At 35.3% G+C, this 24,052-nt stretch overlaps 1 protein-coding gene across 2 annotated transcripts in view; it reads left to right on the top strand.

The window, feature by feature from the left end:
* PPP1R12A (protein phosphatase 1 regulatory subunit 12A) overlaps positions 1–24,052 on the top strand; it is a 149,685-nt gene that overhangs the window by 112,108 nt on the left and 13,525 nt on the right. For both annotated transcript variants that reach the window (XM_060025304.1, XM_060025303.1), the window contains 8 exons: positions 4,509–4,599; positions 6,022–6,222; positions 6,465–6,633; positions 9,193–9,314; positions 13,367–13,432; positions 19,113–19,129; positions 20,390–20,525; positions 23,694–23,798. In XM_060025304.1, the coding sequence (XP_059881287.1) occupies positions 4,509–4,599; positions 6,022–6,222; positions 6,465–6,633; positions 9,193–9,314; positions 13,367–13,432; positions 19,113–19,129; positions 20,390–20,525; positions 23,694–23,798 (907 nt within the window). The remainder of the gene's footprint in view (positions 1–4,508; positions 4,600–6,021; positions 6,223–6,464; positions 6,634–9,192; positions 9,315–13,366; positions 13,433–19,112; positions 19,130–20,389; positions 20,526–23,693; positions 23,799–24,052) is intronic.

Here is a 24,052-nt window from a genome sequence, read left to right as displayed (position 1 = left end):
GACTTTAAGATTGAGAATAAATATTTGGTGATATTGTTAGGACAGAGCAGGTTCTCATATCATAAGAAATAAAATATATCTATTGACACTTTTCCGGGTCTACATTACAGAAATTTTGTCTTACTTGCTTCAGTGATGTGTGCAATAATATTAATGTTTGTGTTTTGTTTCATGTCGAATAACTGTTTGCAATTTTGGCCTCGTCTGTCTTTTTTTTTTTTTTTTTTTTTTTTTTGGTTGGCCATGCTGCTTGGCTTGTGGGATCTTAGTTCCCCAACCAGGGATTGAACCAGGGCCTTCAGCAGTGAAGGCACAGATCCTAACCACTGGACTGCCAGGGAATTCCCCTGTTTGTCTTTTTAATTAAATTTCATTAATGGTTTCAAAATGTATATAGTTGAAAATTTGCCCCCAAATGTATGTATGGTGATTTAAGAATATACTGTGGCTGAAAAAGATACTAATACATTTATGCCATTTTCAGGTACCCTTACATATGTACTTTTAGATATTATGTAAAGTTACTGTGTACACTATTAAATTCCACATTATTGTTGAATTTTCCTGTTTTTATGGATCAGGTTTGGATGAAAATTTTCTGTTTTTATAAAGATTTCCAATTGATTAATTGGAGGGAGGAGGCATTGGGGAGCAGGGAGGAGAAGGTAGCTTTAAACAGATGGAGCATGGTGAGGTTCCCTGGTGGCCTAGAGGTTAAGATTCCAGGCTTTCACTGCCATGGCCTGGGTTCAATCCCTGATCAGGGAACAGATCCAGCAAGCCTCGCGGGGTGGCAGAATATCTAGATAGATAGATAGATAGATAGATAGGTAGGTGGAGCAAGATGGCAAATTCTTTCATTGCTTAGGCATTTCTAATTCTCCATAGTCTTTTCAAACTGCAAAACAGTACCTTACTAATAACTTCGTATTTGTAGTATGAGTTCACATGGTTCGGTACAACTACTCTTTTCTACCATTTTCCCTTGGCTCAGCCAGCTCCCATTTGTCTACTTATTTTTTTCCCTCTGGAAGGAAAAATGCTGAGTGAGAAGCAAGGGCTGGTATTCAGTTTTTTAGAGATCTAATTTGGTTGACTAACCAAAATATAATAATTATAAATAAATATAAATATTTCAGCCAATAAATGTCAGGGAAATAATATATAGAATAATTGCTTTTACTGAGGGAAAAAACCTTAATTTAAGAATAACCTTTGGATTGTTCAGAAAATAGTGGGCAATCTAAGACTAGTAAGTAAAATTATATACCCTATACAGTTATACAAAAGAGATCAGTATGACAATATGATATAGTAATGCAATTTGGTATGTTCTGCCATCTTTTTGATGATCACCTCTTTGGAATTAAACACATATTAAAAATATGAATTATTTCTTTCCTCTACATCCTGTTCTTAGAGATCTGCTCTGTATAGACACCTCAAGGAGGAGAAAGGAACTGAATTTCAGATGGGGACTGTCAAATATATTTCCTATATTACAAATCGATAGGCTAGGTTTTTATGCTAATTTGGAGCAAATGTTTGTATGGAAATTTTAAATGAACAGATTTTACAAGTCTTTCAGCTAGTAATTTTTATGCCCCTAACCTGCATATGTTAAACCAGATATGATAAATAGATTTATTAACTTTCATGGCAGCTTGAAAGTATTGAAAAAGAATCTAGGCTTCTTGGGAGAGAGTGTGATGGTTGATAGTGCTATTTGCCATGGGGTAAAGGGGCATAGTGACAATGCAGTTGTTTTAAACTATATATGAAAACTTTGTACATAATGGAAATAAGAATTCAGTCTTTCATGTCCATTTGTACTTTCAGAGCAGCTCATGAAATGCTGAAGTGATACATGCAGCTGTCTAGGCTGCTATAAACTTTTGTTAAACTAGATTTGCTATCACATTTAGGTTTCTTCTCTTTCTGTTATTTTTTTTTCCTCATCTGGTGGAAGTCCAAAAGGCAGTAAATTGCATAGGACCAGTAGATGCATAAATAAGTGTTAAATGAATGGATGAAAAAAAATAGCCATTTTACAGGCTAATATTTCACAGAGAACTTTTACACGTTTAAAAGTGTACCACAAAAGAAAAAAAAACTTTTTCCTGCTTAAATGGTCTTGGAAAATGCTGAGTTAAACACAGTTAAACAGGTTTCTTCCCTTAGTCCTTTTCAGACCCTTTAATATGTTATTTTCCTGGAGAACATTAGAATGTATAGTATTTTCCACATTTATATAATCAACTTCTACAACAAACAATACAAAAATTGTATTCCAGAATTAATGTTTCTTAAACTCTAATAACAAATTTATTGGTTATCCTCTTTCTTGTCCCAGAAAAATCACTGGAGTTGTAATAAAAATGAGAAAGTATCTGTTACAGCTGAATAAAAACCTTAAAACTCAAGAGAATTGATGTATAGACAATAGAAATAATAAAACAATGGGAGAAAAAGGAATATCAAGCTTTTGAGCATCATAGAATGGAGAGAGGGCAGGTATCCTACCAGTTGTATTCATCTCTGGGTTTGTGTGTTGGTACAGATGAAGCCATACAGAATTTCAACTAAGAGAAAGTTAAACTACGGAAATGGTGATAAGCAAAATGTTTTATTTAGTGACTTCTCCCTTGCCTTTCACTTTTAGGGAGACAAATTTTTTTTAATTAAAAAAATTAAAATTTTATTTTATGAACTTAAGTCAGTACTAGTTTTTAATAGAAACAAAATTTGGTAGAATAGAGCTCTTCAATGAAATGTTTCAATTTGATGAGCTGTGCCTTATTGATGAGATAAATGTAGTGCTATTATGATAGCAAAAAGACATAATCATTCAGGATATTCTAGAAACCTAGAGGTAAAAAGTGATAGAAAACATACGGATAAAGAGAAAAAAAAGTTTTATCCTTATGATATAGTGCCATAAGTTATTCAACCGAATACAGAACACAAGTGATACTTTCTCAAAGCAGATGATAAAAACAAGTCAGAATATAGAAGTGATGGGATTTTCATCTAAGTTTGCTGGATGTCTCATTCAAGTAAAAACACCCTCTTGAGAATTTCTTGACTTACCTTGCTTTACAGTTTATCTGTGATTAGAGTAGAAGCAAGAAGAACCAGTCCTCTAGAACTAACTTTAACCAATAAGTAGTAGTTAATTGATGAAATTGAGGCAACCAGGATCTTGGGTGAGAAATGACTATGTCATCTTAGGGTTAGTTATCCAAGGAGACAAATCCTAGGAATAATGAATCCTGTATTCTAGTTTTAGAGAGACAGATTCCAAAAAATTCAAGATTTTGGAGGGAAAGACGCATTCCTATGTATCAAAAAGAATGAGAGTTCTCTAAAAAGAATTCTGAAGGAACTGTAAATAACTGTAAGGTGTTTGAAGATGTGTTATACTCTCTGAACTTAGAGCTTTAAAGGACACAGAAAAAATAAAACATAAGGCATAAAACAAAGAATAAATTCTAAAGTTTGTTACGAATATGTGAATAGTATCAGGGAGGTTAAAGAGCAGAATGAATTACAAATTGAGAAGAACACTAAAGTTAACATGAGAGTTTTTAAAAAATAGCATTTGGAGATAGGGGTATGATGATAGGTTATTGATAAACTTAATGAACAACAGAAAATAGAGATACTCAAGTTCAGAATGTTCTCTGAGAAATGTGAGCTAGATGGTAGTAGTATAACTAGATAAAGTGTTAACAATTGAACTTCCCGAATAATATTGATCATTAGAGGGAAGTTTTCTTATGTTGCAGGGCTCTGTCTTGTCTTTGCTTGTTCAACCCTTTAATTCATTATTTACCTCTTGACATAGAGTGCATGCTTTTGAAGTTGTGCATACCGTGTGACAGGATGGAACATAGGCTTAGATTTATAGTATAAAATCTAGTGAACATAAATGCCAAATCCTCTTCTCTGTATCAGAAAATCAGTGACCCAAGAATAAGATGCTGATTTTAAAGCAATTCGTATATAAAAACACTTGAATTTTTAGAGAACTTAAAGTATGAACAAGAGTGTGATGTCTGCCAAAAACATTATTAGTAAATGCACAATGACAAGAATGCAGGGAGTGCTGCTTCCTCACTAGTCATCCCATATCCTAAATATTACATTCAGTCCTTTACCATAAGAAGACATTGACAGTCTAGAGTTTAGCCTTGTAACTTCACATATCATCTAGGATGGTGTTGCAGAAAATCAAGAAAGGAGCTAAGAGGAATGATGTTAACATGGTTTAAAAAAAACCAAAACTGTGGTTAGGAAGAACTTTAAAAATATGTTAATATGAGTAGTTCCAATCTAAAAAACTATCAAATTGCATTGTTGAATTTCAGAGTGGGTTTAATCATTTTCTGAAGACTCTTAAAATCCATTAAAATGCTAAACTTAAATGTTTCACTTACGCACATTCGTGTATAATTATATTCACAGGTATTGCATCTCCAAGTGACAATTTTTATTTATTACTGTAGATCATACCTCACTCCTGTTAGAGATGAAGAGTCTGAATCCCAAAGAAAAGCAAGATCTAGACAAGCAAGACAGTCTAGAAGATCAACACAGGTATAGTTAATGTGTATAATATATAAAAGTTCAAAATAAATTATCTTTCCCTTTTTCACATTTCTGTGAAAATACTGATGTCACTATATAATATGAGTAAATCTTAAAAAATAAAAGTTGCCTTAGTAATCCTACCGTAGCCTTTTTATGTGGCTATACTGTTAATGTTACATTTCGTCTAAGTAGCATATGCCTTTGTATCTCTTTAAGTATTTATTTTTCTATTCCTAATATAGTGTCTGGCTCAGGATATTTGATCAGTGTTAAAATTAATCATATATGATGTCGCATAATTATTAAAGAATTCTATGCGTATTTGGAAGGTATGGGAAATAGGTCTTTTATATTAGGTATATCAAAAAGCTGATATACAAGTATGAGAAAAATGTCACTCAAGCTAGTTATCATCTTCTTACCCACTTGCCATTCTCTCTCCTATATCTCTCGTGTCTTCCCTTTCCTACAGTTGAGGGGCTCCAAAGTCCAGATTCAACTGTTTATTTATTTATTTTATTTATTTTTTCGGCCACCTTGGGTCTTAGTTGCAACACGCAGGATCTTCGTTGAGGCATGTGGGATCTTTTCGGTGAGGCACGTGGGCTCTTTGTTGCAGCGTGTGGGCTTCTCTCTAGTTGTGGTGTGCGGGTTTTCTCTCTCTAGTTATGGTGCGTGAGCTCCAGGGCATGTGGGCTCTGTAGTTGTGGCGCACAGGCTCCAGAGTGCATGGGCTCAATAGTTTGCAGCACGTGGGCTCTCTTGTTGAGGCACGCGAGCTCGGTAATTGTGGCACACGGGCTTAGTTGCCCCGCAGCATGTGGGATCTTATTTCCCCGACCAGGGATCAGACCCACATGCCCAGCATTGGACGACGGATTCTTTACCACTGGACCACCAGAGAAGTCCCTAGATTCAAGTGTTTAATCCTTGCCATTACTTAACATATTTTTTCTGTCTTCGTGCCTTAACTTCTTGAAATCCAACCTATTCTTTTCAAGACTTAACCTTCAAAAATTACTTCTTTACTGAAATCTTCTCTGTGTGCATATACATATATAGAAACATAAATATATATAAATTTAATACATAAATAATGCATATATTGGCTTTTCCTTCTTTCTCTGAACTTCTTGGGAATATTTATATTCATATGGTCAGTTCCTGTGCTATTCTGTTAATTTCTTGAATACAGAGACAATTTCTCGCACATATTTTATTTCTTTCCCAGTACCTATTATTGTGCTTGCTCATGATGATTCTTCATAGAATGAATGTGACTAGAAATTGTTTCAATTTGCAAACCAATTCCAAACATGCATATTTGACTTTTAATACATTCATATTTAATATATCTACTTATAAAATATTCCTTTGAAATGAGCTTTAATGCCTCTCATAATTAAATTTATCTTTTTTTGCGTGCAGGGGGTGACATTGACTGATCTTCAGGAAGCTGAGAAAACGATAGGAAGGAGTCGTTCTACCCGAACCAGAGAACAAGAAAATGAAGAAAAAGAAAAAGAAGAAAAAGAAAAACAGGATAAAGAGAAGCAAGAAGAAAAGAAGGAGTCAGAAACATCTAGAGAAGATGAATATAAACAAAAGTACTCCAGAACATATGATGAGGTAATAGTATACCAACAACAGCGCTAGATCAGGTGGCACGGATAGTTCTTGTGATTCTCAAAATGCAAGAGATTTATATACTAACAAACCATATACAAAATATTCATAAGGATTTTAACTGGAAATCTAAATTATTTTGACATGATTAGAACGTTACTTTTCCTTTGAAATGAATTTAAGTGTCTTACATGTTTTTATCTATGTTTATATTTCAAATGGTTGTTAATTTTAATGTTTCACAGACTTATCAACGCTACAGACCAGTATCAACTTCAAGTTCAACCACTCCATCCTCTTCACTTTCTACCATGAGCAGTTCACTCTATGCTTCAAGTCAACTAAACAGGCCAAATAGTCTTGTAGGTATAACTTCTGCTTACTCCAGAGGATTAACAAAGGAAAATGAAAGAGGTAAGAAGACCAGATTTTGAAAACACTTTGTTTCCTTCAGATTAATTCTTTGACTTGGTTTTTCCTAGTAGTTTAACAGAAGAGTAACAACATCCTAAACTGGGACTCATTCTACCTAACCAGAAAGAACATGATGGTTGAGAATGAGAAAAGTAGAAAATAAAAACAGAAAATAATGTGGTCTGGCATTGATATGTATATCTTTATTGCCTTCAAAAATCTTTATGTCCATCAACATAGAAAAGTTAGTATAGAAGAACTGGTGGGGTGATTATTTCTAGGAGCAGTTTATTGATTATTTCTAGGAGCAGTTTATTAATGTTTCAAGTCATTTCTTGCATATTATGTAGATATCTTTTAACTGTTTTCTGTGAAATTGTTTTAAACAAAAATCATTTAACTTATGTAATGTCTTTGCCAAAAAAACTTATTTTTATGCTTATTTCTTGAGAAATAGATTTCTTTTTCAGCTGTATATTGGCATATTGATGCTATTAACATTTCCTATTACTTCATATAAGCTTCCTATGTAAACACTAATTAACTCCTCCTTTAAATAAGAGATGGCTACTAAATAAATTATTCCTAATTGTAGGTATTTAATATTTTAAAAGCAAAATCTCGGGCTTCCATGGTGGCGCAGTGGTTAAGAATCCGCCTGCCAATGCAGGGAACACGGGTTCGGGCTCTGGTCTGGGAAGATCCCACATGCCGGCAAGCAACAAAGCCCGTGCGCCACAACTACTGAGCCTGCACTCTAGAGCCCGTGATCCACAACTACTGAAGCCCATGCACTTAGAGCCCGTGCTCTGCAACAAGAGAAGCCACCGCAATGAGAAACCTGCACACTGCAACGAAGAGTAGCCCCTGCTCGCCGCAACTAGAGAAAAGCCCGCGCACAGCAACAAAGACCCAACGCAGCCAAAAATAAAATTAATTAATTAACATTTTTTTTTAAAAAAGCAAAATTTCATAGTATTAGTCATGATAATATCAGTAATCATGTAGGAATAAACTCAGAAAATTAAATTATTTTCAACTTCCAGCTGGCTTTTCTTTTGTTGGTCATTGAAATATTTCAGTTCTTTAAACCAGTAAGTGTGAGACCCATCTAATGTTTGTAAAAATTTTGAGCAAACATTTAAAGTTAGGGGTATCTGCATAAAAGTTCAGATTTCTGTCTTCTATTGAAAAGTTGGAAGATACGGCAACACTGGCTCTGAATTCTCACAGGTCAACAATTGATTAGAGCCAAGTAGTAGCAGCCCCACCCCCACCCCTTTGGAGTAGTGCCCTCCTGGCCCATTTTACCTCTTTATGTAACCTGGATGGCCACTCTCTATGTTGGAGTTTGCGACCTTTGCTGTAAACTAATTCTAAAAGCAACTTTAAAACCCCTCTTAATACTGTAATTTTGGGGTTTCTTTTGCTTCTTTTTCTTCACAGCAAGGAGACAATGACACAAGGAGCCTTTTAAAAATCATTTTTAACGTTACTTTGTTCCATATGTCTGTTTTGTTTTTTTTTTTTTTTTTTACAATCTACTTTTTTTGGGGGGCTGCATTGGGTCTTCATTGCTGCGCGAGGGCTCTCTCCAGTTGCAGTAAGCAGGGGCCACTCCTTGTTGCGGTGTGCGGGCCTCTCATTGCGGTGGCTTCTCCTGTTGTGGAGCATGGGCCCTAGGCACTCAGGTTTCAGTAGTTGTGGCTCGTGGGCTCTAGAGCGCAGGCTCAGTAGTTGTGGCACACAGGCTTAGCTGCTCCACGGCATGTGGGATCCTCCTGGACCAGGGATTGAACCCGTGTCCCCAGCATTGGCAGGCAGACTCCCAACCACTGCACCACCAGGGAAGCCCTGTCTACTTTTTACAGCATATTCAGAGGCCCTAATATTCTTCTAGTATGTGAGTCTGAAGCTATTTTAACTATCCCAGGAAGGGAACAAATTTGAAGACTAACATTTGTTTACATTGATTTGTTTTTAATAAAAGATAATTTTTTTCCCAGCAACACAAAAAAAGGTTTGCTCTTAGATACTAATAGAAAATTCAATGACTACTGTATTCATTCTACTGCTGAAGGAAGACTGGGAATGGTAGAAGCAGAAACTGATAAATTCGTATCATGCCCACTAGCTGTTCCATCATTATGCACTGTTTGGTTATAATAACTATCTTGAAGTGTTAATGTTAGGTATAATAACTATCTTCCTGTCAGATGTTAATAACTGGGACCCCATTCTCTTCATAGGATTCAATTATTTTCTGTTCAGCAAATAGTAAGTGTGTCTTTTTAGCAAAATTCTTGTTTTAGGCACTAGAAAAATGAAGTAATTTAAATCAGTTCTTATCTTGATTCTCAAAAACGTATCTAATGAGAGATACAGATACATGTTTAAGCCACATGTTATAGGAGCCCTGGGAGGGGCAAAATTTATTTCTGATTAGAGAATTTTAGAAGGCTTCACAAAGGAGGTTGACTTAGAATTATTTTCTAAGTCACACTGCAAAATACTATCAAGATACATGGCTGCCATATGAATAATTTTAATCCTTAACAGAGGGAGAAAAGAGAGAAGAAGAAAAAGAGGGAGAAGATAAATCACAACCTAAATCAATCAGAGAACGACGGCGACCAAGAGAGAAAAGAAGATCTACAGGAGTTTCATTCTGGACACAAGATGTGAGAACCTATTAAAATATAACTACTTGATAGTATGCTTAATCTTTCCAAGAATGTACACTAATGATTTCTTATATGCCTCAGATTATATATTCTTTAGATCATCACTATGTGTTTGAGCTGACTTATTTAAATCAGAAGAGTTCTTCTTTACAAGAATAAACAACTACTTAGATTTCTGGTATTAAAAGTAAGAATACTGTCCCAATATTGGAATAAAAAAAATAATGGCTGCAGCTCAGTGTACAAATGTTGATTATTGTATAATGGCTAAACTGCTCATTTATCTTAGCGGTTCCTGAAAGAAAGATGCTTTACATTTAATCCTATTTTCATGAATATGATTATGATATACATAACAATTATTTCCATCTCAAGTGATGCTGGATAGATGCAGTGCTTTACTTATCAAATTATAACAATCCTATAAATTTAATTTTTTTTCTTGATTCCTGATTGTATGCCTGACATTGATATTCATATGCAAGAGAAAGAAGAGCTGTGGGGTAACGTGGTTAAAGTGAAATTTATACTGTTTCAATACAACATATACCTACACGAAGGCAAAAATAATTTGGTTTTGGGAGGATTGTTTTTTTAGCCAGTTGATTTTTTTTTTCATTAAAAAATTTTTTTAATACAGAAAAGTTCAAACATAAAAAAGTATATGGCCCTACCCCAGGTATTTATTGTTTAAACTAAATCCCCACGACTTTCCCAACTCCCATATCATTTTGAAGAAAATCTTAGTAATATCATTTTATATGTAAAAACTTCATTCTGTATTTTTTTTTTTATTTTTTGCGGTACACGGGCCTCTCACTGCTGTGGCCTCTCCCGCTGTGGAGCAACAGGCTCCGGACGCGCAGGCTCAGCGGCCATGGCTCACTGGCACAGCCGCTCCGTGGCATGTGGGATCCTCCCGGACCGGAGCACAAACCCGCGTCCCCTGCATCAGCAGGCGGACTCCCAACCACTGCGCCACCAGGGAAGCCCTCAGTCTGTATTTTTAAGAAATAAGGACACCTTTTTTAAAAATATTTTTAAAAAATAATAAAAGTAACCACAATACGTTATCATATAATAAGTGATCACAATACCATGATCATGTTTATTTTTAAATAAATTGACAATAAATCCTTAATATTGAATATTCAGTCAGTTTTAATGTCCTGTTGACTCATATTACCATAAATGGTTTATTGTAATTTTATTTTATTTTTTAAATAGTTATTTTATTTATTTATTTATTTTTGGTTTTTTTTAAATCTACAATTCCTGAATCTTTCTGGGCATATGGCTAGAATTTATTTGCTCTGTTGCGAGACCCTCCTCAGTAGGCATTTAGTGTTAGATTTCTCAGTTTTGCCATAGACTGTTTTATTTTTGGCTGCGTTGGGTTGTTGCGCATGGGCTTTCTCTAACTGTGGTGACCGGGGGCTACTCTTTGTTGCGGTGCTCGGCCTTCTCATTGCAGTGGCTTCTCTTGTTATGGAGCACAGGCTCTAGGCACACGGGCTTCAGTAGTTGCGGGGTGTGGGCTCAGTAGTTGTGGCTCGGGGGCTCTAGAGCGCAGGGTCAGTAGTTGTGGTGCACGGGCTTAGTTGCTCCACGGCATGTGGGATCTTCCCAGACCAGGGCTCGAACCTGTGTCCCCTGCATTGGCAGGCAGATTCTCACTGCGCCACCAGGGAAGTCCTAAATAGTTATTTATTTATTTATTTTGGCATCGCCAGGTCTTAGTTGCAGCATGCGGGGTCTTTTAGTTGAGGCATGAGGACTCTTAGTTGCGGCATGTGAACTCTCAGTTGCGGCATGCGTGCGGGATCTAGTTCCCCGACCAGGGATCAAACCCGGGCCCCCTGCATTGGGAGCACAGTCTTACCCACTGGACCACCAGGGAAGTCCCTGTTCTAATTTTATACTTTGCTAATTTGAGTAGAAACCAAATAAGGACCATACATTATGATTAGTTATTTCTTTAAAGTCTCTTGTAATCAGTTATGTCCTCCATCTCTTTTTTTCTTACAGTTATTTTTTAATGAACTAGGTTATATCCCTGAACTGTAGTTTAACACAGTCATGTAGCTTTTTATGTTTCCTATAAATTGGTAGTTTGAGGTAGAAAAATGATCAGATTTTGGTTCAGTATTTTCTTGGCAGGGTGTTTTGTCCTCTGTCAGGAAGTACATGATGTCTGGTTGATTCTCACTGATTGCCCAGTAACATTTTAATAGGAGTAACATAAAACCTCACAGTCTTAGCACCTTAACATAGTAACTCTTACTACTTAAAAATTATCTTTTTAATAACTTATATGTATTAGGGGGTTAACAGGCAAAGTTTTATTATATGGTATTTATTTTTCCCCAATTTTATTTATACCAGCTCTCCCTTCAAAAATCCACTTTCTGGAGTCATACACTTAACCAGCATTATAAGAATTCTTCCTGAGATCCATATGGGCAATACTCATCTTTTTAATTTGAGCTTGCGTTGAATTGTGTTCTAATCAACCATCAGCACAAGTCTCCTTCCCTTTTCATGGCCTCATGATTGAACCTATGTCAGAAAATATACAAAAAGAACCAAGGGCTCTGTCAAAGATAAGGTAGTGTTTTTACTCTGTTATATTATTAGGTTTCCTTTTTTTTTTTTCTTAGTTACTACTTTTCAGGACCTCTGAGCCTCCCCACTTTTTTTTTTCTTTTTAAATAAATTTATTTATTTTTGGCTGCGGTGGGTTTTCGTTGCTGCGCTCGGGCTTTCTCTAGTTGCGGCAAGTGGGGGCTACTCTTTGTTGCAGTGCACGGGCTTCTCATTGCGGTGGCTTCTCTTGTTGTGGAGCACGGGCTCTAGGCACGCGGGCTCAGTAGTCGTGGCTCACAGGCTCTAGAGTGCAGGCTCAGTAGTTGTGGCGCATGGGCTTAGTTGCTCCACGGCATGTGGGATCTTCCTGGACCAGGGATCAAACTCGTGTCCCCTGCATTGGCAGGCGGATTCTTAACCACTGTGCCACCAGAGAAGTCCCCCTCCCCACTTTTTAAATTTCCAGTTCCTGTGTTCTTCCATGAAACAGTAACGCATAAAGACAATTAGTTCGTGTTGCGGAATTAATACATTTATATTAATAAGTAATACTGGCATTAGGAGCATTGATTTCTCCTGTTCACTTAGTAACTTCACATATCATTTTTGCTAGGTACCACATGATAGTTTGTACAAAGATCCTCTATAATCCTTAGGGCAATTCTATAAGGTTTTTATCCCCATTTGTGGAGGAGATAACTGTGGCTCAAAATTTTTTTTAATAAATTTACACTAAGTCACAGAGCTGAAAATAGCTGTACCAGTGTGAAATAGGATGATTTAGTTTTAAAGCCTGCGGTATTTTTATAGTGAGCCTGAGCCAGATATGTTTGATTGCAAATTTCCCTTTTCTTTCAGTCCTTTATGGTTTGTTGAGATGTTCAGGCCTTCTAGTAGAACATTCCTATTGTCTGGGAGTCTAGGTTTTTAGCCTACTGAGACCTTAGTTTTCTATTTGGTGTGCCGTAAATTCCCAAAAAATTTCTAGATAGCTGAACTACCTAAATATAATAGGACCATTGTATAAATCTTGCCAAGCTTATAGAATAGAGTTTTCCTTACTTAATGAGTTTCCTATTTTTGCTCCCTCATTATAGTTGAGCAGCTACATAGTATCTATATTGACTATTAAAGTACACGCCGTAACATTACAATATAAAATTGAGTATCATCTTTTTCATGCTAAGCCTCCAGCTTCCTCATCCCCAGTATGTGTTTCCTAAATCAGAATGTTAGGTAGATGGTCTTTCTTCACCGTATACACTAACCTACTTATATTGTACCATGCAGACAAAATAGGCTTCCTCTAAATAAGGCAAAAAATGTCACACTTAAAAAAGTTTTCCTTTTGATCCATTTCCTGTTAGGTTTTTCTCAAGGGTCCTTTTAAATTACAAAAACCCTAATGTATTTAAATATTAACCGTTTGAAATTTATCTTTACTTTTCTAAAATCTATTTTAGAGTGATGAAAATGAACAAGAACAACAATCTGATACAGAAGAGGGATCCAATAAAAAAGAAACTCAGGTAAATAACATTATTTTTTGTATTTAGAAGTATTCGTATTTTTTAAGGGTTACTTTTTACTTGTGTTTATATTTATTCATGTCAGACAGTTACTGCACACTGTACCTGCCTGCTGGGGGTAGACCATCAGTGGTTTTCTGGAATCAGGCGTGGAGGGACTGGAAAGGGGCACAAAGAGTATTTTAGAGACATTGGGAATTGTTCTAGATCTTGATTGTAGAGGTATTTTTTTGGATATACACAACTGTCAAAACTCATCAAACTGTGTTCTCTAAGTGGATGTAGTTTATTGTATGAACCTTCAAAGTTGAAAAGAAATATGTAAATTAACCTTCAAAGTTGAAAAGAAAAAACAAAGAAGAGAATACAGTTTTCCACTGCTGTCCAAAAGTAGAGTGTTCCATAATCTTCAGTAAGCCACATAAAGTGAAGAGGGAATTACCTTAGGACACATCTTGCTATCGGATGCAAGAGATAAATTGAGATAAATCGCGGTGCTCAAAGACACAGTCCAAAGCTGTGGCAGCTTAAACTGAGTGTAGTTCCCAGGGAAGGAGCTTGGCGGTGTCTCTTTTGCTGCTGAGGGTGTGCTGCCTCTATAATGGCTCGCTGTAAAACATGTTGAGTACTGTTTGCACTTTTTGCCTTTTTTCGTAAAAGCAAAGTGGCGTAAACGAACTTTTGAAAAGCAGGGGCTACCTGTAATAACCTTTGACCAAAGAAAAGTATCTAAAGAATATCCAGAAGTAGTGCATACCTTACCAGATCCAGACTTTAGTTTTGTAAATGGCAAAGTTGTATTCTGGAGAAGATAATAGGTCATTTTAACTTGCTTTACATTTGTTTAGAAATATAGTGTCTCTAAAGGATTTTACATTCATTATCACAGCTGATCTTCCTCAATAATCTTCAGGAAAAGCCCCCCCACCTCGCCCCCTCAGTATTGATGAAGAAACTAAGGCAAGTTTGAATGACAAGGTTGCATAGCTAGCAAATGATGAAAGTTTCTTCCCACTAGTTTTTTTGCCCCTCTGTTCCCTATTGTTTGGCTGTGCACAAAGCTGACATACTTAGAAGAGCTGTATTCACATAAGGGTAGATCTGTACAACATAAGTTAGTCTTAATCTTTTATACTCAGCACTGTCTAGCCTGAAATCGTATTCTGATCATATTTTCTTCATTTTGACTTGGCGTTTCTACATAAAGCTGTTAAAATTACTTTCAATCGCAGGAATCTACAATAATGTGAAGTGCCCAGAAGTTGGTTCTCTGTGCTAGGTGACTCTGGACATTACTCTTAGGGCCTATTTTGACCCAAAAGTTACTTTTATTTTACCTTTAGATAGCCAGACAGATTGAGAAATTAATTACTAACAAGGGTAAATTATTTGCAGGGCAAAAGTTTTGTCATTTTTAAACCCTTTGCCTATCAGTTGTCAGCACTCCCCCATTTCACCTATGCCTCTTCTTTATTATATTCTGTAAACTTGTCCATCATCTTCCTTGCCCATTGGTACACTATGAACTCCCATCTTTCAAGGAAAAACAATGGACAGGTAAACAAAAGCAAAGGAATTAGTAAACCATCTCCAGCTGACCCTTCTCACTGCCATATCACCCAGATCTCCTATCCCAGCAGGCTGGGATAGGAGGGGAAAGATATTCTGGCTTACAAAGTTTTCTGGCTTACAAATTTTGAAGCATATTGATATATGTTGTATTTAAGTTTTACTGTTAAAATTATACATGAGATACATTAAGGTTGAGTAGAATATTGTTTCTATGAAGAAAATTTTTCTTAGTTCCAAACAATTTAAATAGTCTTTGTTCATTTTAAAACTAGAGGATTGTTTGGATCTTACTTTGTTCTAGCATTTTTTTCAGTTACAAGTAATGCAAAACCCAGCTTAAACTGGATTAAACAAAGAGAATTTTTTATAATTCAGTTATATTACACAACCCTCTATGTCAGACAAGGCCTACCACTGATATATTGCAGCCGTTTTGCTGCTAATGTGGGCTACGTACCATCTCATCTAAACTTAATGACTGCTGTACCATGAGGAAAAGGAAGAGTGGAGGTTAAGACACTAACCCATAGTGTCTTTACAATAGACTAGAAAAGTGCTTCCACTAAATAAGTGTTGCTCTCTTATGAAAATTTGTAGCATCAGCCCTTTTTTTTTCTGTGAAAAAGTATGAGCAATACAATTGTTCGGTGCATTTTATCATTACCTCAGAAGTGTGTTTGATAAACAAAACTTGTATTCAGTTTATAGAATCGCAGTTCACCAATTTGAAAAATGGCTTTGTAGCATATACTTTTTCGCTTCAAACTAAATTGTAAGTTGCCGAAAAGTTGTTAAATATTTTGAATTACCTGTGAAGCTACCTTCAAGATATAAATTAAAATTAAGGTGAAATTTGAATTACTTTATCATAATATGGTTCATTCTTTCCAAAAATGGGGCTTCTGTTGCTTGGGTTATTATAATTTGCTTTCATTAAACTATTGGATGATAAAACTTTTACCATGAAAAGAACATTAGTAATAAATCAAAAATTTAAGTAAGACAGACACCAAGGCGAGAAACTAAAAAGAAAAGATTAGCAGATTTGATTATTTAAACATGTAAAGCTAGAAAATGGCAAAAAAGATGCCCTTATTAAAATAGAGACACATTTGCTCAGTTAAAAGTAAATAAGCTGGGGCTTCCCTGGTGGCGCAGTGGTTGAGAGTCCACCTGCCGATGCAGGGGACATGGGTTCGTGCCCCGGTCCAGGAAGATCCCACATGCCGCGGAGCGGCTGGGCCCATGAGCCATGGCCGCTGAGCCTGTGCGTCTGTAGCCTGTGCTCCGCAATGGGAGAGGCCACAACAGTGAGAGGCCCACGTACCGCAAAAAAAAAAAGTAAATAAGCTGGACTTCCCTGATGGTGCAGTGGTTATGAATCCGCCTGCCAATGCAGGGGATACGGGTTCGATCCCTGGTCCAGGAAGATCCCACAGGCCGTGGAGCAACTAAGCCCATGCGCCACAACTACTGAGCCTGTGCCCTAGAGCCCGTGAGCCACAACTGCTGAAGCCCGTGCGCCTAGAGCCCATGCTCCACACAAAAGAAGCCACCGCAGTGAGAAGCCCACGCACCGCAGCGAAGAGTAGCCCCCACTTGCCGCAACTAGAGGAAGCCTGTGCGCAGCAATGAAAACCCAATGCAGCCATAAATAAATAAATAAATATTTAAAAAGTAAATAAGCTTAGCCCTCTTTTGTAGCACTTAAAAGATATTTGTACTATTTAAAAGACAGTAAAACAGAGGCAGAATCCATGAAATTTATAAATGTTACAAAAGAAGAAATATAAATGGCCAACAAGCTTAAAGTACATTTACTCTCATTAATAACCAAACAATTAATACAAAAGTGAAATTGGCAAAGGTTAATAATGCTTAGGTTTGGCGTGATTAGTATTGAAATAGGCATTTTCATATAAGATTTTGGGATTATAATTAATATGTTTTCTTGGGAAATCAGTTTAGCAGTACAAATCTGAAGGCTTGAGAAAAAGTTCATGCCTTTTAGCTTAGCAATTCCACTTTGAGAAATATATTCCCAATGAAATGACTTAAGTTTGGAAAAACAAGTCTAAAGTGTTAACAGCAGCATGGCTCTTGAAGCAAAATATTGAAAACATCCTCATTGTCTATTAGTTGGGAATATATCAGAATGTATTTGCATGGATAGATATTTTATGTGTTCACAAAGATATGTATACAGAAAAGATTAACAGTGGTTATCTAGGGTGTTTGAGAGATGGGGAATTATAGAGGAACTTTTTATACTGTGGTATTTTATATGAGCTTATGGTACTGTAATCAGAAAAACTTAAAGGGCATTTTTACTTTGGAAAAATAATTTTAAAACACATGGAACCACAAGGACATTATGCTAAGTGAAATAAGCAGGTCACAAGAAACACATAGTGTATGATTCCACTTAAATGAGGTACCTAGAGTGTTCAAACTCATGGGTAGCAGAAAGTAGAATTGTGGTTGCCGGGAGCTAGGGGTAGGAGGATATGGGGATTTGTTTAATGAGTATAAAATCACAGTTTTGCAAGATGAAAAAAATTCTAGAGAGCTGTTGCACAACAGTGTGAATATTGTCAGCGCTACTGAACTATACTCTTAAAAGTGGCTTACATGGTATGTTTTGTTTTATGTGCTTTCTACTACAATTTTTAAAATATAAAACATAACCAATACTTTAAAAACCATGCTTTTTAAAGGCAAAGAAATAGAATTTGAGTGATTTCTGTGACTACTTGGAGTTTTTATTTATTCTTAAATTTTAAATCAGTGAACCAGAGTGCAGACTGTGAGGTGAGATGTGATGTTTTCATTTGATATGTATACATTTTATTTCATGTGTGGCTAGTTTCCTGAATTTGGATAAATAATATCTTTTGTTTGTTTCTGCTCTTTTTTTAAATTGAGATATAATTGACATATAACATTATATTAGTTGCACATGTACAAAGTTGTTATTTAATATTTGTGTATTGTGAAATGATTAGCACAATAAGTCCAGTTAACATCATCACCACACATAAGTACAAGTTTTTTTTCTTGTGATAAGAACTTTCAAAATCTACTCTTTTAGCAGCTTATGAATTTGAATGATATCATGAAAATTGAAATTTAACTTCAAAATTGTTCATTATTATAAAACTAAAGAATAAATCAATAAAGTAAAGCATTGCATCAAAAAAATAGGAAGCAGGTAAGAAATTGGTTTTGCAAAGGAAACTTAAATAGACTTAGGAAGACATTTTTAGTCTGAATGAGACTTCAGACAGTCCCAAAGGAACCCAGTAATTTCACAGTGCATTCAGGGTAAGTATAAATATCTAATTTCAGAAATTTAACAAACCGTTTCTGAATAGTTATTTTATAGAAAATTATAGATTGCGTGTTTCAGTAGAAAGAGAAAGAGCTAAAGATGACCATCCCCAAAAAATTCTTTGAATTCAATAAGACTATTTTATCCTATTAATCATTTCACTATTTAGATAAGAAGAGTTTTGGAACTTCAGTATAGCATACCACTTGCTTAAGAAAATTAATTATAATTTCCTGTCTCCTAATTGCTAAACTTTGAAGGAACGTATAGCTGGATTTCCAGAAAATAAATTTTAAGCAAAATATGTATATACTGTCATACATAAAATACTTTAGGCATTCATTTGTTTGTCTCCGATGGCCTCAAAAACAAAAATGGGAAAGATAATTGCTTTGAGATGTCCCATAATAAACTTGCATTTCTTAATATAAATGTTACTTTTTCCTGCTAAACAGGTTGTAAGTAATGGATATGTCTTAGTCTCTCTTTTTTTTCCTTCTAATTAAAAAAATAATGTATGGTGCCATTTTGTAGAAATTCACAAAATATGACTATAAATTGGCAAATGTAATCGTATAGTATTAGACAAGTAGAAATATACAGTGACTGTTCTAGAATTTCTTTGTAAGAACAACTACATTAAAGTGTATATAATAAATAGGTGTTAGTTTAATAGTGTGAAAATAGTATTGATGTTAAATTTTCTTGATAAATCAATAAGTTACTTTAATGAAAGCATAAAAATTTAGTTATGGTTATGTTTTTCTCTCTTTATAGACGGATTCCATTTCTAGGTATGTTTTACTTTTTTTTTTTCTTTTCTTTTACTGACCTTTTACTCATTTTTATCCTTTCTAAAAATATATTGCTAGATATTTATAAATTTTTTAAGTTGGTAGAATTATTTTAATAATAAAAAAATCTGTAGATATTTAGATGACCTGATAAGTGTTAATAGCTTTCTTTATCAATGGCTTTACTTCTAGTTCAATAGTTATAGTAAGTCACTAAGAAAGACTTTTTCTCAGATCTTTGCAACAGTGATAACTTTTCTTAGTTTTCCTAACCATCCTAAGTTACTTCAACACTGACCATCTCATTATTCACATCAGAGACTGATGAAACCCACCAGAAATTTATTTCATTAGGTATTCAGAATCTTCTCTCTTATCCCTGCTTCAGATAAAAGAAAACCAATGAAGACACTTTTTAAAAGTATCATCTAGCTCAAATTGTTCATCTTTTCAGAGAACCTCCACAATATCCTTGAATCTAATTTTTGTTCCTCTTGCCCATAATTGTTAACCAAAGCTTTGTAAAAACTAAGAACAAATTTTTATATACTGATGATTCTATTGAATTGAAGTGTAGAGGCAGTAGCATTTATCAGAAAAAGTAACACAAATTCAGAACTAGATAATAAGAGGATCCTCATTTTCAAATGAGATATGTTCTTCTTGTTTAGGACAAACTGTTCTGTTGTCCCTTGGTATCCCTGAGGGATTGGTTCCAGGATTCCCCCCCACCCCCCGCCCCGCCCCGGCTTCCGCAGCGGATACCAAAATTCACAGACAATCAAGTCCCTTATATAAAATGGCATAGTACTATCTATCACTTCGGATAGACTAGTTAGTTCATCATCTAAAATGTTACTAATTTTAAAATACAATTGTATGCCACTTAAAAAAAGGAAAAGTGCTACCAGTTAAACTATAATACCCATCAATTGTAAGCCTTGTTCTGATTTTAGAGATATTAAAATGTGGGGGAAAAAAATGTACAGTTTAAAATTGTTGAAATAATTCATCATGATGTAAAACCAGTTTTGACTTTCAAATATAGAGATTTTGAACTTCCCTTCTTAGTTAAGGGAAATTAGTGTTAAAAATAACTTCCCATTTATTTATTATATATCATGAAAGTTAATTAGATAACCGATGAAGGAGAATATTACCTACTATTTTGGAATATCTAGTTTAATATACTAGGATGCATGTTAATGTAAGTTGTGAAAGCCTATAATAAAGATTTTGACTCAAACTCATCTTTTGAAGATATGAAATCAGTTCTACATCAGCTAGTGATCGGTATGATTCCTTGCTGGGTCGCTCTGGATCATACAGTTACTCAGAAGAAAGAAAACCTTACAGTAGCAGGCTAGAAAAGGATGATTCAACTGACTTTAAAAAGGTACTGGGTTATTTATTTATATTTAATTAAAAATAATCTTTTTGTTGAGATTTTTATGTTTGGATATTACTCCTGGAAACTCATAATTGAATCAGTTTATTGAAATAACTTACTTAAATTTTCAGTTTTTGGTAATTAATGGTAAGTAGAATTTAAAAAGCTATTTGTTTAGAGGAAAACATAGGCAGAACAGTCTATGACATAAATCACAGCAAGATCCTTTTTGACCCACCTCCTAGAGAAATGGAAATAAAAACAAAAATAAACAAATGGGACCTAATGAAACTTCAAAGCTTTTGCACAGCAAAGGAAACCATAAACAAGACCAAAAGACAACCCTCAGAATGGGAGAAAACATTTGCAAATGAAGGAACTGACAAAGGATTAATCTCCAAAATTTACAAGGAGCTCATGCAGCTCAATAAAAAAAACAAACAACCCAATCCAAAAATGGGCAGAAGACCTAACTAGACATTTCTCCAAAGAAGATATACAGACTGCCAACAAACACATGAAAGAATGCTCAACATCATTAATCATTAGAGAAATGCAAATCAAAACTACAATGAGATATCATCTCACACCGGTCAGAATGGCCATCATCAAAATATCTAGAAACAATAAATGCTGGAGAGGGTGTGGAGAAAAGGGAACCCTCTTGCACTGCTGGTGGGAATGTAAATTGATACAGCCACTATGGAGAACAGTATGGAGGTTCCTTAAAAAACTACAAATAGAACTACCATACGACCCAGCAATCCCACTGCTGGGCATATACCCTGAGAAAACCATAATTCAAAAAGAGTCATGTCCCAAAATGTTCATTGCAGCTCTATTTACAATAGCCAGGACATGGAAGCAACCTAAGTGTCCATCATTGGATGAATGGATAAAGAAGATGTGGCACATATATACAATGGAATATTAATCAGCCATAAAAAGAAATGAAATTGAGTTATTTGTAGTGAGGTGGATGGACCTAGAGCCTTTCATACAGAGTGAAGTAAGTCAGAAAGAGAAAAACATACCGTATGCTAACACATATATGGAATCTAAGGAAAAAAAAAGGTCATAAAGAACCTAGGGGTAAGATGGGAACAAAGACACAGACCTACTAGAGAATGGACTTGAAGATATGGGGAGGGGGAAGGGTAAGCAGTGACAAAGTGAGAGAGTGGCATGGACATATATACACTACCAAACATAAAATAGATAGCTAGTGGGAAGCAGCCGCATAGCACAGGTGATCAGCTCAGTGCTTTGTGACCACCTAGAGGGGTGAGATAGGGAGGGTGGGAGGGAGGGAGACGCAAGAGGGAAGAGATATGGGAACATATGTATATGTATAACTGATTCACTTTGTTATGAAGCAGAAACTAACACACCAGATGTAAAAAAAAAAAAAAAAAAAAGCTATTTGTTTATTTGAAGGAAAAGGGAAAGTACCCAGGACTTCCTGCACATTTAAGTCTCTCAGGCCAGTACTGTAATACTGTGGTTGAGCTAAAAGGGGGCACTGAGTAGATGTGGGGTGGGGGGGGAGGGTGTTGTGCGTGCATGTGAAATCTTTTCTTTATTTGTTAATAGGAAGCAGCCAAACAAAGAATATAGCTTTTCCCAGGACAGTATAGTATTTCCTAGGTAACCGAAAAACTTGTGAGATAGTTCAAGTGCTGTTAAGGGTTAAGGATGGAACTAATTAAGAAATAAGTCCTGGCAACAAAATAATCTAGAATTCTGAAGATCATGATTCTTCATATTGTAAGCTTTGAATAAACCTAATGAAGTTTGTTGTGGAGGAGGAAGGTGTGTGGTATTTGTACATGTCCCCAGGTATTTGGCAGCTGTTTGAATCACCCACTTTCTTACAAGCCAAATCAACAAGAAAAGGAAGGTAGGAGGTCAGTTTATGTTAGGAATAAGATTCATTCGTTCAGTAAAGAACTGAACACTGAATTGTGCTTAAATTAGTAGTGAAGTTCTGCTCATGGGCAGTGGAGATGGAGATCCTGTCCCTGCTCTTATGAGCATCTTCCAGACAGACCTTATCATATAATGATACAAATCAATGGATAATCTTTAAGTTGAAACCATTATCCTGAAATAAAGAAACGGTTTTATAAAATTGTGTAACAAAAGAAAGTGACAGGGCCTAAGGATAGATTTCCTAAGGAAGTAACACTTCAGCCAAGAACAGAAGGATGATTAGTAGTTAACTGGCAAAAATGGGAGAAAAAAGTGTTCCAGATGGAGAGAAGGGCAAGCACACAAACCAGCCTGGTGGTGGGAGGGTACATGATGTACTGAAGTAATTAAATTTTCAGTATGGCTAGTAGAGCGAAGGGGATGGTGGTGTGAGTTTGCACCTACAGATGTGTAGGCTGGGACCAAACCATCAGTGCCTTACAGGCTGTTTTAAGGATTTCCTTATACTGAGAACATTGGGAAGCCATTCAAGGGTTTTTTAATGTATGGAGGTTAATGGAATGGTTGGCCTATGAAAATTATTAGATTGTCATTTTGAAAATTTAACTCTTGCTGCTTTGTATAAAACAGATTAAAGAGAGGTCAGGAGAACAATTCTAATAATAGAAATATCTAGGTAAGAGATGATTGTAGACATCTATGGTTGTAGTAGTAGAGATGAGGAAAAAAGAAGTAGTAGATTCAAGTGCTATGAAAGTGTTCAAGAAATATTTTGCTTTCCTTTTACCTTTAGTAAAAATATACAAGTATAATGATAAATGCAACTGATACTCCCATCTCAGTATCAGGAATTAAAGAGTGAATGATAGGCAGAAAAGCTCAGAGACCCCAAATAAAAATCATAATGCTCCTGAACTCCAGCTGTGGTCACAGTGTGGTCCCTCTTTATCAGATAACTGAATTTTTTTAATCAAACTGAAAAGTTAGGATTTTCAGTGAAGTAATAAATTTTAAATACCAGAACTAGTTTTTAAAGAGTTTATGTGGGACAAATACACCTGAATAACCAAAAATTTCTGCCTTGATACCACAAAGCATTAAAATATTTTTAATGCTTTCTTTAATAGTTCATATGTTACATTAATCTTTCTGTTTTAATATTGTAAAGTAATCAATGGGAAATCTTCTTAAAATAGTAAAAAAGCAGAAAAGTAATTTGTTCTTCTCCCCTAATTTGTATAGCTTTATGAACAAATTCTAGCTGAAAATGAAAAGCTGAAAGCACAACTACATGATACAAATATGGAACTGACAGATCTTAAATTACAATTGGAAAAGGCCACCCAGGTTTGTACCTTTTTCTCTTTGTTACTCTAAAGATAATGGTTGTGATTTATTCTATCTGAAAATTGCATTGAAATGTTCTCTTGTGTTCTAGATATAAGTTTGGTTATTGATAAAAGCTTATTTATTAATAGGACAGAATCAAGATAATACAGTTTACCAATAATTTATTTTCTTCTAAAGTGAATTTAAAATATGAACGTATATAACCTTACGGTAGAAAGTCAAAGTATTTTTAAGCCTTTTAATACCTATGT

Source organism: Delphinus delphis, chromosome 11 (genome assembly GCF_949987515.2).
Source record: "Delphinus delphis chromosome 11, mDelDel1.2, whole genome shotgun sequence".
In the NCBI taxonomy this organism is placed as follows: domain Eukaryota; kingdom Metazoa; phylum Chordata; class Mammalia; order Artiodactyla; family Delphinidae; genus Delphinus; species Delphinus delphis.
This window is presented reverse-complemented; position numbering and strand designations above follow the sequence as displayed.